The sequence below is a fragment of the Lissotriton helveticus genome, chromosome 11, assembly GCF_964261635.1.
Source record: "Lissotriton helveticus chromosome 11, aLisHel1.1, whole genome shotgun sequence".
Lineage (NCBI taxonomy): Eukaryota > Metazoa > Chordata > Amphibia > Caudata > Salamandridae > Lissotriton > Lissotriton helveticus.
In genome coordinates, this window is record NC_136072.1 from 30,020,846 (window position 1) to 30,039,268 (window position 18,423).

General features: G+C 42.7%; 1 protein-coding gene across 1 annotated transcript in view; it reads left to right on the plus strand.

Annotated features, from left to right (window-relative positions):
• Window positions 1-16,960, plus strand: part of TFRC (transferrin receptor) — a 120,006-nt gene extending 103,046 nt beyond the window's left edge. The window contains exons 18-19 of the mRNA XM_078668125.1: window positions 1,181-1,321; window positions 11,932-16,960. Of these exons, the coding sequence (XP_078524251.1) occupies window positions 1,181-1,321; window positions 11,932-12,174 (384 nt within the window). The 3' untranslated portion in view covers window positions 12,175-16,960. The remainder of the gene's footprint in view (window positions 1-1,180; window positions 1,322-11,931) is intronic.
• The last annotated feature ends 1,463 nt before the right edge of the window (window positions 16,961-18,423 follow it).

The window sequence follows — 18,423 nt, forward strand, 5'->3', positions numbered from 1 at the left end:
TTGTAATGTTAATTCCCATAGGAACCTTATGTTCAAATAAAACATCCCTGAGCTCCTCCCTCGTAGAGAGGGGGTTGTAGCCCACGCGAAGACTAGATCTTTTGTGTGAGGAGGTACCCCCCATGATGAAGCATGACACCTCTAGTGTGTGAGGGGAACGGTCCTACAAAGGGAATTCCCCCCTGCATGACATACTAACCTCCTCTTAACCCGGATCCGTGGCTTGTTTCGTGTGATATAGTAAAAAAAAATCTGACAAGGGAAAACTTCTGGATCTCTGATTTAATGGCGTTTGTGGTGTTTATAGCCAAGTAAACTGGATATAAAAGTGTTTGTATTTTTAATGGTAGAGTGTTGAGATGCACTCCATGCTAACATTGGTTACTAAGGATTCTCAGCCTGAAGGCTGCATAATTCAAGCTTGTGAAATCTATATAAGGTGTGAATGTTTGTATTAACTGGTATTACAGGTAAGTAATCCTTATCCTTCCTGTTGTGTTGAGTGGGATATTTTTACCATCTAAAGGGTCCCAAATTAGAGAGCTGCACACTGGTACTTGTAAATGTTTTATGCTCTATGTCCGAGGACAGTCGAGCAAGAACCTGACATCAGCAAGCTGGGTGGCGTTTTTAATGTGGCTCTGCTGTGATATTTCCGAGGTGCAATGAGCACAACGCGGAGCTACAGTGTCACCTTGTGGCTTATGGGAACAATGCTGTGAACTTGCAGATCCAGTCTGGTGTCTAGAGGGATGTTCTACAGAAGAGGAAACTAGTTTGCTTCGGTAGCACCCTTTCTAGTGGGTTCTCTTAGTGGCTAGTTCTTTTTCATAGGTCTCCCACACATCACTTGGGCGTTTGACTTTATTGCACTACATATGGAAATAAAAACGTACCTCTTTTGGGTGCCCCACTTTGCTTCTAGGTGCTGAAAATATTGATTCTAGTTCCTTTGAGTTGTGGTCCTGGCATGGATCCATCTGGTTCACCTGTCCACAATAGCATGGCCTCAGATATAGTCCTGAGATTTTACATGGTGCCGTCTGGAAGCTTTAACATTGGTTTGATCCAATCTGACTTAAATCTTAAACTGCTTTGTATAAAGAAATCCCAGCACCACCATGAAATATAAAGCTTGTACAGTGCCTGCATTAACCTTTCCTCCTGTTCTTTCTTTTAGGGCATGGGACTTAGCTTGCAGTGGATATTTTCAGCTCGTGGTGATTTCAATAGGGCAACATCTACATTGAAGAATGACTTTGCCAACTCTGACTTGGAGGACCACACACTTTGTCGATTGATGAACGACCGTGTTATGAAAGTAAGGCTCAAACTTGCAGTTACCATTGCTGCTTTCTTCTGGTCTTTAGCCTTAGGCCACGTTCGTGGGAATGTTTGGTTGGGGTTGCACATCTAACCAGTTCACTCTAGCATTGCTAACAGCTGCAAACTGAGTTTGGTAGTAGTGTGTGTATGCTGGCTTTAGCTAGTAGTTACAGAATTTATACTGGAGCAGCAACTTTGTTCATACCTTTGCTTGTCCACAACAGCAGGTTCAGGGTTTTGCTACAAGTATTGTGTGGCCTGATGGAGCTTATCCATTCACAACGAAGCAATCTAATTCATGGTTGGATGGTTTTGTTTATAGTTGATTGGCAGCAGTAGAGGGCCTTAAGGTATTGCTATATATCTATATATAGATGGAGATTATATATATATATATATTTCAGATTCTTGGCATTGAAGTATGTAGAAGTGTGATCACATTAAGGAAATTAAGTCTGGTGTCTAAATCCTATGGATTGTGCATTTTTCAGGGGTGTGCAATTTAATAAAATATCTACTTGTCCATGGGGCAGGTTGGTTCATAAATCTACTTGTCCTGAAACAAAATCCACTTGTCCCTTTTATGCCATGTGATGCGGCGACAAATTACAGCAGCAATCTCATTATATATGAGTTCTGATAGAACCTCTGATTGTCAGGGCTTGTAGTAGGGTATGAATACTAGCAATTCCCTTATGTTGCTACGTTTCTGCAGGTCTACATACTGGGGCTGAAGGTAGTGGTAAATAATTACAGGCTTGGAATGCCCTTTTGAGTCCGTGCAAACCTACGAACTCGCATGTTTTATGGGTTTTCATCAACACTTTAATCTTTTCCCATACTGAGAAAGTTTGCAAATTTACTCCGGACAGTGGCAGATGTAAAACTTCTTTCAGGGTTGGGAAAAAGTGGTTGGAGGAAAAGTGAACTTGGAAACATTCAGATTTTTACATGAGCAAATCTACACATGCATATTTGCTCATGCTAAAATGCAGTCCACAAATATTTTCTAGGAGTACCATTTCTTGGCCTACTTCTGTAAATTCTTGTGAATTCACAGAAACTGTATATTTTGCACTTAATGCAAGGATATATACCATAGGTGCACTTTTGAGACTTTCTTTAATAATTGGGCCTCTAATTAGGCCTGGCGTTAACCATAACCTTTTGTGTTTATTAAAATTCTCTCTCTCGCTCTCCCAGCTGGCTAAACTGTAAGTGACTGTATTCTGCTCTTTTACAAGTAGCATATTGGCACACAAAGTAGTTTTGTTAAGGACCCAAAACTGCTGTGGCAATGTGTGCTTTTTGAGACCAAAAGCTATTTTTGCTTTTGCTAATGCTTGTTAGAATGGTGAGGGCCCAGCAGCTCCTCGCACCGTTAAGGTTTTACAAAAACCATGCCTAAACAAGTCATGCATTGACAAACAAAAGGCTGACCTCCAATTTCAGACCTACGGCTTTGCCACTGCTTGTTTATTTTTGTTTCCCACAAGCAATCCTATTTACACTGATTTTCCATTATGAATATTTTTAATCCATACTAGCATACATCAACATGTTATTAAATGATGCTGCAAAGATATGGTACCTAAAATCGTACAGTAGGTTAGCAAAATTGTTTTTTTTCCTACTTGCATTTTTAACATTTTATCTTGAAAGCAAAGAATCCTCACTTTTGCTTTCAAGCTTCTGAAAATATTTGCATATAATCAGAGCATTCTGGGAGCATTATACATATCCTCATACTAATAAACTTTGAAAACGTGTGTACACATTTATACTGGAACCGCCATCCGTTGTGCAGGCCAAGCTTACATTTACTTTTAGTGCTCCCTCTAATAATATAGGTTTTGCACTAATGAACCATGAATACATATTTGAACAGCATTAACACATGCACACATTACCTTCTTTTTAGGCAATGCCCTTCCCTTATCTATAATGTGGTACTGTAAACTGGCAGCCAAAGAGTTTGAGCTGTAGGGGGTTGGGCCTACTTGTCCCAAGGACAAAATACACATGACTTGTTGCCCTTGACCCCAAACAATATGTTCCGGGTGTTGGGCTATAGGAATTCCACATCCCTGATTTTTAAATGCAAAATGCCCTTCTACTGCAGTGGCGGTTCTTTGATTGCAGTTGGGTCTGTCAGCAAGCACATAGATGGCAGTATTGGAACTACTATGCTGGTATTTTTAGGTCTCGGCTATAACGTGCTGAAAAGCGCGTTCTCGCCAGAGAACTATTGTCGGCGTCTCAGCAGTCTGAGACGCCGAAGTGAGACAAGACCTGGCCACGCGCAGCGTTTTCCCATAGGATAACGTTGTGCGCGCGGCCATGTCTTGTGTCCACAGCTGCATGGCATACCGGATCGCGTCGCGCGCCTCTCTGGAATGCAGGGGGAGTCTGCAGAGAGGCGCGCGGCGCTGATAAGCGTCAAAGCTTGTTTTTTCTTTTCGTTTAAAGTGGCAATCACTTTTCAATATTTAGTAACCTTAGTCTATTCGTTTTGTACATTACTCCGCTGCCATCTCACACAGTAACTGCAAAGGTAGTCTAGGTTTCTGAGTGCGTGTCTGCTGAAAACGTAAGGCATGTTTAAAATGCTTTTAGTTTTGTGCAACTTTCTTTCAACATGCTCGTGTTTGGAGTACGTGTCTGCTGGCGCTCTGTTTTTCGTTAAAACTTGAGGCAAATTTTATAATCTTATTATTTTTTTTCCCCCTTTTAGTTTACACTGGCAATTAATTTTAAAGATTTTTTTTATATTGCACTCTTAAACGATGGATATTTATCCATTCCACTCCGGCTCTGGGACTCGACATGCGGAACACGCTCTCCTTGCTTCGCAGTTCTCTAGCGGAGGGCGCCATATGAGTTAACTAAATCTAGGCACTATCGGGAATGCTATTATTCCAAAGAGGGGCTGTCTCAGCTATTATTATAAGCGTCCCCACCATACTCTCTCCTGCATATCCTACACTACACCCTGCAGGTACAAATGAGTGGACTAGTCCAATCTGCATAAAACAATACGCTGAACTCTGCACCCCGTGTACTCTGTAGACTCACATCTACTCAGCTTGACACGTTTGTATTGTGAGATTTGTAAACATTTAAATAAACATTTAAACCGGATCACCTGCAGTCCTGTCTTTAGAGGATGTGGGGTAAGAGCTTCCGACTTTGGAACTGGTTTTGGTAGGCATGGGGAGATTAAGTGATTTGCCCAGAATCATAGGATGTGGATGCGATCCCTCAAACCTTGGTTTCCCAGCTCGGCAATCTAGCCGTTAAACCACATCCTCATTCCGCTTGGTTCTTTTACAAAGGGTTTTGCTTTGTAAATCTAGTGATAATACATTTTGTGTATGATTTAAAAATAGTGCACAATACATGCAGTTATAATTGCACGTGGTACCTTACACCATACATTCTTACACCAGAGTTGTAAAAGTACCCCACCTGTACCAGTGATTCTTCAGTCCATGTTATTTACAGAATTGTCCGGGATTGGGAAGGGGACTTTTTACAAGAAGTGTGTTGTATTTTATAAAAGTTATGCGACCATAAAACGGGAACATATGGAAACTCACATTATTTCTAATCATAGTTGATTATTATGTACCCGCCCCGTCACCCCATTAAGCAGATATTTCACACGAGACCCTACTTTGTGTATCTTAGTTATTCTTCTTCTCATATTGGTAGTAGTATTCCATAAGTAAGTGAACAACTTTGCATGGATGAAAGGATGGATAACTTATGTTTGATTAACAAAATTAGCTGCCAGTCTTCAAACCTGTGGCATACAATTTACAGTTCTCTGCAGCAAATGCATTAACCTTCCGAGCTATCTTCCGCGTTAACAAAGACAGAAGCATCAGGCGTGCGTGCGATTTTTTTTTTTTTTTTTTTTTTTTTTTTTTTTTTTTTTTTTTTGTCATGGTCACCAAACTTTTTGGTTCAGTAGCATTTTTTGCACACTGCAGGGCGTGTGTTTAGAACTTGTTTAGCAGAATCTGGGCGAATTTGCGCGATTTCAGGCACATGGTTAGCCCAGCCTATACCCCCCCGCTCGCCCCCCGCCTCTCGGTTTCACCGTGCGTGCCCAGTCACTACTACTGAGGCAAGCGCAGGAGAGGAGCGTCAGCCCTCGGTTCACCCCAGCCTTGTCTGCCGGGGTACCCCTGCTTCTGGTCGCTCTATTGGCGAGGTGTGTGCGAGGTGAGCTACTAGACTGATGAACGTGTGCTGTAGTAGATATCGCAAGGCATAATTTGTTCCGGTGGTGGGCACAAGCAGTGTTAAAAAAGAACCTGCTAAAGTTACATAAAGAGGAGTGGAGTGTAGGGTGGTGGAAGAGAGAAGCTTGTCTTTTAAGGAAAGGTTTGGGCTGACCTCCTGAATATTATTATTCTTATGTTACAAATTAAGCACTACATCTGTGTGTATGAGGGATACTTGCATTGCAGCAGCCAGCGGTGTTATTAGAGTAAGAGATGCACCCACTGCAAAATTTGCAAATGTTATTTGCTGACAGCAAATATTTTTATCCTTTGCTTGCTCTACTGTGGAAGCTTGGTTTGTGAAGGACGCTTGCCTAACTGCTGCCTGTGATGTTTCTTTAAGGGAGCCATACCTAATGTGCTTTGCGTAAACGGAAGACTCGAGTCTCCCTCCAGGTACAACACCAGGGCCGGATTCACACAGCTGTCTGCATCCTGTGCACATAAGTGATACCACTGCAGAGACGGCAGCGCTTGCACGTGCAAAATCAATAGTGTTTTTCCACAAAATGTATGTGAATTGTTACTCGTCAAATAAAAGGCATTGACAATGCCAATAGCTTAAACTCGCACAAATGCGAGACCTATTGCATTGCAAAGCTATTGGCATTGTAAATGACAATGCCATTTATTTATGTTTTGAAAAAACTAATAAAAATGTCATGAGCAATGCCAATAGCTCTAACATTAACAATGCCAAGACCATTGCATTGTAAATGCTTGTTTAATCTTGCAGACAAAGGGGAACTTATTGGGCCTATTTAGAGATTACATCTTGCACTGCAGCCTCAAGCTTATTGTAAAATGTTTTGACTACCTCATCTAAGCTGTTGCTAAAAGGCAGTCAAGTGATCTTCCCTCTGAATATTTCAGAGCAATTTTAATAATAAAGCACTGGAGAGATAAAAATAGATTTGATCTCATTGAAGGATTTCGCCATTTTGAATGGATGAATCTTCCACACATTCATTAACTCACATTAGAACTTGTATAGTTAGTTTGGAAAAGGTTAGATTACTTCTAGTGAACTCTTGCATCCTTTTTCAAATCTCCTTAACTGGTATACTACTTATATGGACATTCAATATCCTACTTGAAATCTAAGGTCTTTGAGCAAGTACCTTTGTGACTTTCCAGAGATTTAGGCTAACTCTTTTTTTCCACTTCAGCAGACCAATCTTGAATAAGCTCTGAGGATATTGGAGCTGTCCAACGCTTGCAGACATGCAAAATATGGAAAATATACCTTTGTATGTATGCAATACAATGCCAAGAGCCCAACTTGCTAAATGTACATGGGAACACCTATGGTTTTCAGCATCAAGTGACCAGAAAATGGTATAACCTGGTTGCAAAAATAGAAAAGATCTGATGGAGGATTGGCCAAAGCTTTGGTTTCGTGAATCCGTCTGAACCCTGAATTAACAACCAGCACAATCCTTTTAGTAATAAAGTCGCACTGATTAACAGACTCCTGTGCTGAATCTTTCATCCACACACGTGTGAATCCTTCCCCTTATTCAGATTGGCAATCCACTGTAACTTTAAATAGCAGTAAACTAATAGCCATAGCCCTGAACAGCAGTGTTTAAGTAGCACATCTTTGTCATTCAAATTAACCCAAACAGTGAAGTGGAAGTGCTTAGCTTTCCTACTCGCCAAAGAGGCCACCATAAATCACATTTCTACTGTTTGTTGTGTTAGGGAATCTCTGAGAAAAGCTCTACTCTAATATGTCTATCATCCTGAAACCATCCACCTGGATTTAAACCAACTATATCTTTAGCTTTCGGACTTCTGTAAATTTGTAGTTTTTGGGGAATCTCCACAATCTGGGACAAGTGGACGTTTTCTGTGACCACCTGTCATCCTGATTGAGCAAAAGGGAAAAGAATCCAGTTCTACCTGTGGACAGATGGCCTATACTGTTGGGCCACATGATCAGTGGATCGACTTTATCCATCGCCCAAGCTTTGCGCTGAGACGTCTGTAAAACCTTTCCTTTTAAGAATGTGACTGACAGGTAGAGTAGTTGGGCATTATTCTAGCTGGGAAAAAGAATGCCACATTCCAAGGGGATGTCACCGTCTGACAGTGACTGTTAAAAAAGGGCTCCACCAACCACTTCCACAAATATGGTGCAAAAAGGAACCTGGAGTTTCCAGAAATGTGAACATCAGTCTGTGCAAAACATTGCATCAAAACCCAGCTCCATTTAAGTCCTAACAGAATTGTAGTACTCACTTTCTTTGTCATCCTCGTCGACAACAAACAAACCTCCAAAGTTGTCGATCTCCCCATTGAAACCCATGAGACAGGCCTTGTCGATGACTAGGCATTGAATGAGTCTCCCTTAAGTGAGAAGGCAATTTTTAACTGAGACACTGTCAACAACCACACCATAGATGTCTCAACCCACCATCGACAATTATCCTGTCTATGGCAAGGGTTCATTCACCATTGACCGTCTAGAACTGATTCCTACTACCTCATCGAAGGATGTCTTGCCACTGACCATTTTCTACTCTATTCTGCTACCTCATCGAAGGAGGTCTTGCCACTGACCATTTTCTACTCCATTCTGCTTTTCACCAGTAAAGGTGTCCGCAAGTTTACTCATTCAGACTCCAGAATCTGGAAACTGATATCTGTGACGGACATCACCACATAGACCCAGCACATATCCCTGTGCAGCTACATATGAGTTGAGTGCCTGAATTTGAGGTAGTAGTTTTGGAAGTGTAAAGTAGCCAAACATTTGCAAAAATGAGTATCTCCCACTGACCTTTTGTAGTGGACATTCTCATCCCCCTCAACCCATTATGCAGAACTCATCCTTACAAAAAACTTGCAGGTTTGTAAGCGCCTGTTGCGTTCATGACACTATGACAGCAAATGGTGACCACTATTCATGTTATTTCCTTAACAGCCAATCCGGTAACCAGCAATTAGTCAACTGTTGGCTTAATACGTGCATCCACTATCTCAAGTGCCCAAGCCACCTCATGTGCCACTTGCTTTGCTGGGGACACCTCCCAGGAAAATCCCCCTGTCGCCAGTCCTGTCAACACCCCAGGACACAGGAAAGCAAGAGTGGTCCGATTCTAACCAGTAATCTGATTTTAGAAGTATAGGGTGAACTACCGCAGGAAGACCCTAAAGGTAATGAAGACTGTAATGATTACACCTTTTCTAAGGAAGGATACAAATCACCATTCCAGCCAGGTTCCCTTTGCGGCAGCGTAGCCCGCTTTCATGCTTTGATGGAAATGGCCGCTAAAAGTCAATCTTACTTCAGCTTTGGTGGAAGAATGTTTCCTCTGTTTTCAATGAACAGCCATGTGGTAGATTCCGATACCAGGATTTGTATAGTTGGAGGGACAAAAACTGACCAACCAAAAACTGACAAACCAGGCTACGATTCCAGCAGTGGTAACTCATTTTGAGAAGTGGTTGGCCTTCAATTCATCCCTAGCCAATCTTGTAGTTCATCACAGTCAGACTGTCATTGTCGATGGCTTAACGAAGAGCCTCTGCATCTCCTGACAGCTGGTCATTGGGTTAGTGCTAGGCAGCAACTTCAGTCAGTCACAAGTGCCTGAACAATTTTGGGCTGCTACGACTGATGTCTCGATGTGTGCTCCGTTCGAACCTCAGCACAACTGCCTCCTCCGGCTGCTTACCATCAAAACAGCCTTTTTAGTGGCAGTCACTTCTGGCAGGAGGGTGAGCAAATTGCAGGCTCGGTCCTCCAAGCCTCCTTACCTTCCCTGAGAAGTTGGTGCTTCGCACTTGGGCATCTTTCAGCCCAAAAGTGATAAAACCATTCCATGTGGGGCAACCGGTCACATGTCTAGGCTCCTCCACACCCCCATAAAAAGGAGCGACAACCTGTCACATGTCTACGCTCCTCCACACCCCTCTGAAGAAGAGGCGCGAGACTGTCTGGAACCAAAAAAGTGTTCTACCATGACTGCACTGAAGAGTTCCAGGTGGATGCAAAAAGCAGGCACAAGCCCAATGCCCCCATGGGTCACAATCTGCAAAACGACCCCAAGTGGGTTAGCTTGGCCAACGGTCCTGATTTCAATGTAAATGGCTCCTTTTTTCAAGTTAATGTTGCTAGGTTCACTCTGTCCCTCTCAAAACCTTTTTTTCTTTCAGGGAACAGAATGAGGGTACGTTTCCCAATTTCATTCTCTAAATCTCCTTCTGGGTTCCAAAGATTCGGCATGTTAGGAGGGGACTTGGAGGCCTGATCAAAATCATCTTCTGGTGGGTTCCATAGCTTTGCTTCTGTAGAGGTGGCGTAAAGGCAGTCTTGATCCTGAAGCCTGTAACTGGTGAGCTGGCTGGACTCCCTTCTCTTTTGTGGCTGAAAACAAAAGCTCCACTCCATCGTATGCCGCCTATTGTACAAATTGAGTGTAGGTCATGTGATTCTGTGCGAAGAACTTCCCAGGTGCTTGTGCACTAGGAGTGAACAATCAAAATGCCGCCACACGGCAGCTTAACGCCCCAATCGTGTTCAGCTTTGTTGTGGGCTGTTTTAAAATGGAAGTGTCAGACCATAAAGCCAGTGATGGATGGGACAGACCGAGTTCCCTATTCCAAGTGCCAGCGTGGACTTTGATGGGAGTGATGTATTGCTACCTACCTCTTAAAGCTGCAGTGCACACGTTTATGCTTGTAAAGCTGCTTATGTTTCTGGGACACACATTTAGGTTTTCCTATTCAGTTTCTTTCGTGGTGTGGCCCGGTCTTTATTCGCTTTGGCCTCTTTTTAAAGACACTTTTGTTCATGCGGCCTGTAAAGAGGCACCTTTTTATTAGATCAAGCCTGGGCAGCACATGCGCTGCTCTGCGAGGCATGCTGTATTGGGGTATGGAGTTGAAGCTCCGCCCATATTTGTCATTGGCTTGTGCGATTGTCCTTCGTAAATTCTGGCTTAGGATTCGTTAATAGCTTGTTAGTCCCTCCTTGTTACTGCCTTTTCTTCATTTGTAACGTCTCATGAGGACCGGCCCTTTACTTCGGTTGTTAAACAGTAGGTCTTATTGAGTCTGTAAGCTCTATTTACTTTAATGCTTTTCTCCTACTGGAGGCACTACATGCTTTCCAGCAGTATGGCGCGCTTTCATTGGGCGCTTTTATAAAAAACATTTGGTTGTCAACTTGATAAACAAATGCATTTTTATATATACTAGTGCTCCATACCGCGTTTTCACTTCAATAGGGGCCACGGACGGTTCTTTAGACACGGCTAATCTAAAGAAAGGTGTGTGGCCTCTATTAACGTACAAGCCGCAGTATGGGCCGCTTGTAAGCAACAACCATTTGCAATGCAATAGGTCTCACATTTTAGAAACTTTGACCTATTGGTAATGTAAATGACAATGCCTTTTTTGCAGGTTTTTTTTACACAAGGCATTATTTACAATGCTAATAGCTCAAAATCTCAATTGCGAGACCTATTGCGCTGCAAATGCTTGTTTAAAAAACTGAGACAAGGCACAGGACCAGTGGACTGGTCAATCTGTCTGTGCTGTGATGAAATATCTTGTGGTTAGTTATTCAGACATGTTGTTGGAGGCCAAAGGCAGATGTTCAATCAGTCCGTGGACTGGTATCCATTCTTTTCTCCAAGCTTGGTTTGCAAGACACGGTAAACGACTTGAACACACCTGCCTGAGGAAGCCCTTTGCCATGTATTATCTGACTACTTTGAGTACACAGTGCCCCCTAGTTTAGGATAATCGACTGAGGCAAGAGCAATTGACCTTTAGGCGATTTAGAGTGAATGTTGGGTACAAGATGCAATTTTTATTATAGAAAAAGCAAGAAATGGTGTTTGAGGCAATATCCTTCATCCCCCCCCCCCCCCCCCCCCCCTTGTAGACCCACGGGTACATGTAGGTAGCTTGTTACTTACGCAGCTTTTGATTACCCAGGAATTTACAGTGTGCAAAGTTATCAAATGTTTAAAGATGTTCTCAGTTGTGGATATTGGAAAAGTTTCTTAAGAATACAACCCGAGCAATGCTGGCATGTGCATTGACATATTGAATGCGCTCTGTACATTGTCACATCTGTTGTCCACAATTCGCCCAAGATCAAACCTAAATACTGAGTGAAACTGCTTTGTTTAGATTATACAATTGCCTGTTATTGGTGTAGTGGGTACTCCATTTCCATGACAAGGTCTTAAACATTTTGTAAGATACTGTTAATAAAAAAAAATAACACGCATTGATTTGTGAACTAATGCCTTGCAAGTGTATTGAGGAAACTAATGTCTAATTTGTATCACAGGTGGAAAACCACTTTCTGTCCCCATACGTCTCGCCGAAGGATGTTCCTTTCCGACACATCATCTACGGCTTTGGGAATCACACTCTGTCCGCAATGCTGGATCACGTACGTCTACTGAAGACTAACAAGAACCTCTTCGACGAAGGCCTGTTTAAGAACCAGCTGGCTCTGGCGACATGGACTATTCAGGGTGCTGCCAATGCCTTGGCTGGTGATATTTGGGACATTGACAACGAGTTCTAACCGGACCACCTCTGCACAATGGATGACTAAGGCGCACAACCAGTCCATCAGTCCTTGAGCATTGGCTTACTGAGACACACTACCAGACAATCAGTCCTCTATTTCCACCGGGCATCTCTTTTAAAAATATTTTACAGTAAGGTGCAGACATGTCAAAGATCTAGATTTTAATGGGTACGACCCGTGTCGCTGCGCTTATTTTAATAACTGCCATATTCAGATAGGCAGAAAGTTATCCATGAATCATCCCCTTTGTGATTAGAGGAAAGAAGCAGGCATTCTCTTTGGGTTCCACCTTTCAGCTGCTATCTGAAGCACCTTCTCAACAATTCATGTTCTTGTGGCTGAAAGAGGAGTCGAGGTTGAGACCTCATTCAGATTGAGTTATTGCGAATGGCCCGAGAAAGAAGTCAGTTGTGGACATTTCTTATCAGATATGCAGCCTAGCTAGATGACCTTATGGGATATTCACTGCCAATGCTGTCTTTCCTTTAGATTACTTGAACATTGAATAGATTCCGATGAAAGGTTGTCTTGTGGTGTAGCTTGTTCCTGAATGTAACGTACATACCTTATGACATCGACTACATTATTTAAGAGCTTTGCTCTTTTTGGTTCTTTTGTGGCAGGGGCAAGGTATATGGCAAGGCCTCTAGTTGCATTCAGGCAACTTGTAAAACGGAACTTGGATTTTTGGTTTTTCAAATCTTGTAGTCTAGGCTGAAAATAGATGTTGCCTACTTATTGGCTTTAAAAGAGATGCACCTGGTCAGTCTGAATTGTAGTTGTAGTATCCTGCTACCTACCAAATCTGTCCCTGCTGAATGTTCGTGGTACTCTGGGGATTGCTACGGCAGGGATGTTCTACGGCAGATCCATTACATCTCTTGTCTTTCTGATTGTACTGCGTGGGTTCCAGGTGTGCACGGGTACACGCCCCAGGACTAGTTGCTTTTGTAGATGACTACTTTACTGTCTCTTGCCATTGGAAGATTTTCAGTGAGTTCCAGCACAGACCATCTCTGCTAGTTTCTGGGCACCTCTCGCACACTTTGGGCGAATGACTCTGGTTAGTTTAGACTATATTGACTGGTAGTCATGACATATTAGCACTTAGCCATTAGCTGTATCACTTCCTTGTTTAGGGACACCAAATTGTAAGGTGTACAGCTTGGCGTTTTTTTGTGTGCATGTCTCCACTTTCCCTGGCGTTGAACCTAAATATTGCTTAGAGAGCACTTTTTAAGTTGTCGAAATTGTTCTGACCAATGTGTTCCTTCGCTGTGCCTATTGCTGAGGGTTACAGCATGCTTTAATAAAGCAGACCCATAGACCATAGCTGCTCAACATAGGCCTGTCTGGCGCGTGATGGGCCGGGTCAGCAGCAGCTGGTTACTTTGCATCTATCAGCTTTGAGTGGATATTAATTATTGACCTAGAGGCAAAGATTTCCATTCTATGTGCCAATACTACAACGGCCCAGACCCTCTGTAGAGTTGGATCTGCTCTTGTAATTTTGCTCTTCGTTTGCGCAGGGCAGACGGTACAAGCCTCCTTTCACTTAAGCAATGTAAGATGCAATCAACAAGCTTTAGTGATCTGGTGCCAGTTAAAGGCGGGCTTGACTTTTCAGGTTCACTGGTGATCTTAACCCTGTACAAGTGCACATCTGGACATTTTGAGTTTCCTGTGCTCGACAAATCACGGGCTTGATTGGGTTGCGACCATGATCATGTCGCAGGCTCCGCATTATTTTATGTTATTGACTTTGAACGCAGTCTTGTTTATCTAATCGTTTTGCACGAATAGTGTCTGTCTGATGCTAGGGGACTTTGCACACGAGCACAATGGGAGGAGCATGGGATGTCTCCATGCAGACCTTTCACTTCTAAGCAATGGTGGTGGTGGCTCTGGCATTCTGTCTTGTGTGTGATTCATACATATAACTGAGCAACCAATAGTGTATTCTAGCTGCCTGTGTGTCCCCAGCGTCTTGTGCGTAAACTAGACACGGACATTTCGTGGCACACGGGCCACAGAATGTGTTCGAAGTCATCCAGGGAAGGGTTAGCATGCTACTGAGTCAATCACTGGATCACTTGCAAAACCCATATCAAAGCGAACTCATGTCTGTCTCGTCAAGTTCAAACCGAGCTAAAAGATACTTACAAACTCCAGTCTTTTGGCACAGTTATTTATTTTTGTTATATGTTAATTTATTTATCAGTGACAGGGATCACTATAAATGGTTTTTTATAAATAATTATCGGAAGCAGTGTCTTCCATAATTGACTGTTATACTGTCGAATTTTTTGAGTAACAAAGCAGTATCTGCTCTAAGGATTGAACAGGAAACTGGAATCTCTGCATTATCTGTCTTGGAGCCCATCCGGGAGATTTGCTTTCATTGACCATTTTGTGACATATTGCAACATGTATTATGAGCACTTAAACAATAATTGGGACCCTTTGAACTCGGTTATAAATGCTAGTGAAATAACAGCAAATACCGACCTTTAAATGGTGATCTTGTTCAGCCACTCTGATTAAAAATGTTCATGGTATTGCAGTGAGCTATAAATTGAAAGGGAATCCATTTGTTTCGAGAACTGAGAAATTAACTAAACGGAGATCGCCTTTGGCTCCAGAAAAGGCACCTTTAGCAGCTGTGGCTGAGGAGTAATACTAACAAGTCTTGCACTCAGTATGTAGGAAACGTATTGTAAAGATCCCTGGTTCTCTTCTGTGAGGCTTGGGGGTAAAAGGAGGGGTGGTTTCCAAAGCTGAGGAAACTTACTCTTCGGGAGGGCTGCCTTTTCAGGGAATTCATTCTACGGCTTGCTCTACCACTGCATGTGCTATCTTGGTCACGAATTCAGCAGTCTGACTGCATTATGCACCTTTCACCTCTGAGTAAATCACAAGGTTGGGTGCTGGACATCCTTTTTTTTTTTTTTCCCCGAAACACATGGACGCAAATTTGGGTTAATTTAAACACCTGGCAGTTTACACAGACCAGTCTTCTAAAGCAACTTCTAAAATGCCATGATGTGTGCTGCAAGACAGTGATTGGTGCAGAAATTCCAGTGGCCTTATGAAACCTGATGTACATTATCGGAGGCAGGGTCTTCCATAATGGTTTGAGAACAAGGTAGATTTTGCCTACCACGGTGTTATATCGGGGGCAGTGACCTCCATATGTCACACTAAGTAATTATCGGGAACAGGGTTTCCCATAATGGTATTATGATGCTTAGTGCTTTACATGCTATGAAATTTGCAGCATTTAAGTCGTTAGTATCTAACATGCGTTGTTTGTGTCCTGATTGAATCCAGCTTTTGCTTTTAGTTTGTTGGGCTGCCTTTTCAATCTATTGAAATAACCTCTCCAAGAATTGTATCTTCTTGATGGCTTGCTAAGATGTGTGTATTCCCATTACTTCAACCCCCACCCACTATAGTTTGTGGTATGTTTTTTATAGTTTTCTTATGAACGTTCTCAGTGGAATACTTTGTGAATCTCCATGGAAACGGGCAAGTTTTGTCCCCATGGAAGGTAGGTTACTTCACGGTAGTCCTGTGAGCTGTGCCTTAACTAAGGCTCGAAACTTTGACCTTCTGAGAGGAACTGCGGTTCAAAGGACCTGCATTGTAACTATATTGATTAGTAGTGGGTGGGGCATCACAGGATGTCCCACTGCATGCTTTAATTCAGATTTTTTGTCTTTTGGCACAAAATTAAGTGGGAGGCTTGATTCATCTTAAGCACGGTCTAAAGCTTATTTCTGCATCTTAGGATCTTCATTGATCGTCATAAACGCTAACTAATTCTCCGCTGCCTGCGCAGAATTAATTATTCATGACTTCAATGAAGATTCCTACAATGTAGAACTAGTACCACAGCTATGTAACCATTCCAGCTTATGTGACGTGTAGATATTAGTATCGGAGTACCTTTCCCTGTAAAATTGTCTAGTTACCAGGACAACCACATATTTAAGAGCAAGGTTCTCCAAAGTCCGTCCCGAAGGGCCTTCCCATGCCAGATGTAAAAACAACTACATTTATCTAAATGGGGATTTGCTAAAAATCTGGCCCTCCAGGACCGACTTTGGAGAACCCTGCTTAGGAGGAGCACCGTTTATTTTGGCTGTTTTATCCACTTGATGGATACCATTTTGAAGTCAAAGTTGGTGAATGGAGAATGGAATTCCTCTGTGCTTTGTGGTTCGTCGACCTAGTTAATTTTGAACCAAAAGTTTCTTTCAGTTGTGAGTATTTGACTTCCTCGGGGTGGCTTAGTACCTACCTCAGTAGGGCAAACGCCATGTTTAATGAATATCTCATCAGCCCTTTGGGGAGGGTGAAACCTATATGAGTCAGTAGAAAATCCTGTTGGATCAAAATGTGGTATGTTTTAACACATTTTGCCAGCGGCAAACATATGTTAAGTGCCATGGCTGAATTTCCCCTTGTACGGTTTTATGGAAAGGTTCCCAAGTTAAATAGTTGTGGCATGTAAACTTTTCTCTTCTATTCTCTTAATCTGTGGAAATACCTGATACATTGATTACTTTTACACTCTTAGTGGCTTTTGAAAACTTGCAGCAGTTCTGTAGTATGTGCTGGTCTATTAAATTCATCTGTTAAAAATGCTTCCTGCAGTGTCCCCTTGCTTTTCTCATCTGAAACCCTTTGGTGATGTTGTGCACTGTAAACATTTCTGAAAAGTTGTTCTAGATTTGCTGAATTTTCTGTAGCTCTTCAATTAAATGTTTGCAAATTATCATGTTGTTGGTTCATTAATTAACATTTCATTAATTCATTCTAGGTCTTCCTGATTACAAATCAGTAATCAATGTCATTTAAGAGCCAATCCCTTACCCTCTTCCATTATAAGGATGTTACGTACAAAACACTTTTTAGTACTGGTGAGACGTTTGAAGCAATGTTCATAAAAAGGCCACAAAGTTCCCTTTTACAGGATATATATTTGGCGATTGTGGGGGGGGGCGTCATTAAACACTTGTGGACTTGGTGACTGACCTGGTGCTTTTCGGCCCATGATTTAGCACTCATTTATTCATGTAATGTACACGCTTTTGCCTTGATCAGTAGAAGGATCCTTGATGTTCTGCATAGCATGTGGCATTTCTGATGGATACATCTTCCCGCTAATTCCTCTCCTGATCGTACCACTCTGCCTTTACACAGTTTCCATGCTGCTGGGCACTTCCTCTGTCTGGTGTCTCCCACCCCCATGGAGCTTAAGTCATGGAGACTGGAGTTTACTAGTCCTTTGGGCAAACTTGTACATTCGAAGCCTTCCGGCTGGTGATGCTGTATCTCTTCTGGATGATCAGCAACCCTTAGAGCTTCTCCCCTCTGAGGATTGGGAGAGAAGTCAAAGGTTGAAGTGAGGGCTGTCCATGCCGATCATCCAGCCCCAATGCTGCATCTACATGGACTTCGGCAGTGGCACCTGTGGTGAAGATTAAACGGACTAGGACGCCTGCCCATGTTTGCACCGATGCAGAAGCTGCCCATGGAGCAGACTCTGGCGGCTGTCAAGAAGTCGATAGGTGAAAGTATCAGAGTGTCAAAGGAGGTGTGATCGGGGGTAATTTAAAGGATGAACCCCTTGGTGGACACCTTCACAGGGCCTAAGACTAGTCCACATGGGGTTTTGGTTCAAACTCAGATGCCATGGCTAGGCGAGATTAGGACTAGATGTCTGAGGCGTATCACCCCCCAGTCCTCTTTACCACACAGATGCTGCTGGCCTCTGCCAGAGTTGCCAAAATGCCAATGTCCTACATAAGTCCAAAAGGGTTCCTGCCCCTCTAACCCTGCTTTGGTGGATGTTTTTCTTTTGCAAAAGTAGTTAGGACTTCAACGGAAGCCTTAGAATGTACCTTCTGCAGAAGCCTAGTCTAACATCCTCAATGAAATGTTCCAACTTTCAGTTGTTGGGTAGAGCCCTTGTGTCCGTTTAAAGTGTGTTGGGGGGGGTGATAACACTTTACATTTAATTCTGTGCTCTTTTAAATGTGTAAAATGTGGGAGTCAGCAAGTTCAACCCAATGCATTTGTCTGGTTACGTGCAGATCCGACGGGAGTATGAGTGGGTTAAAACATTTTTGATTTGCTAATTGCCACCGGTTGATGGATAAGCACTAAATGAGGTCCAGACTTCGCATGTTTAGCCTCAATTTGGTTTTCTCATTTTAGTCCTGCTGTTGGATCTGC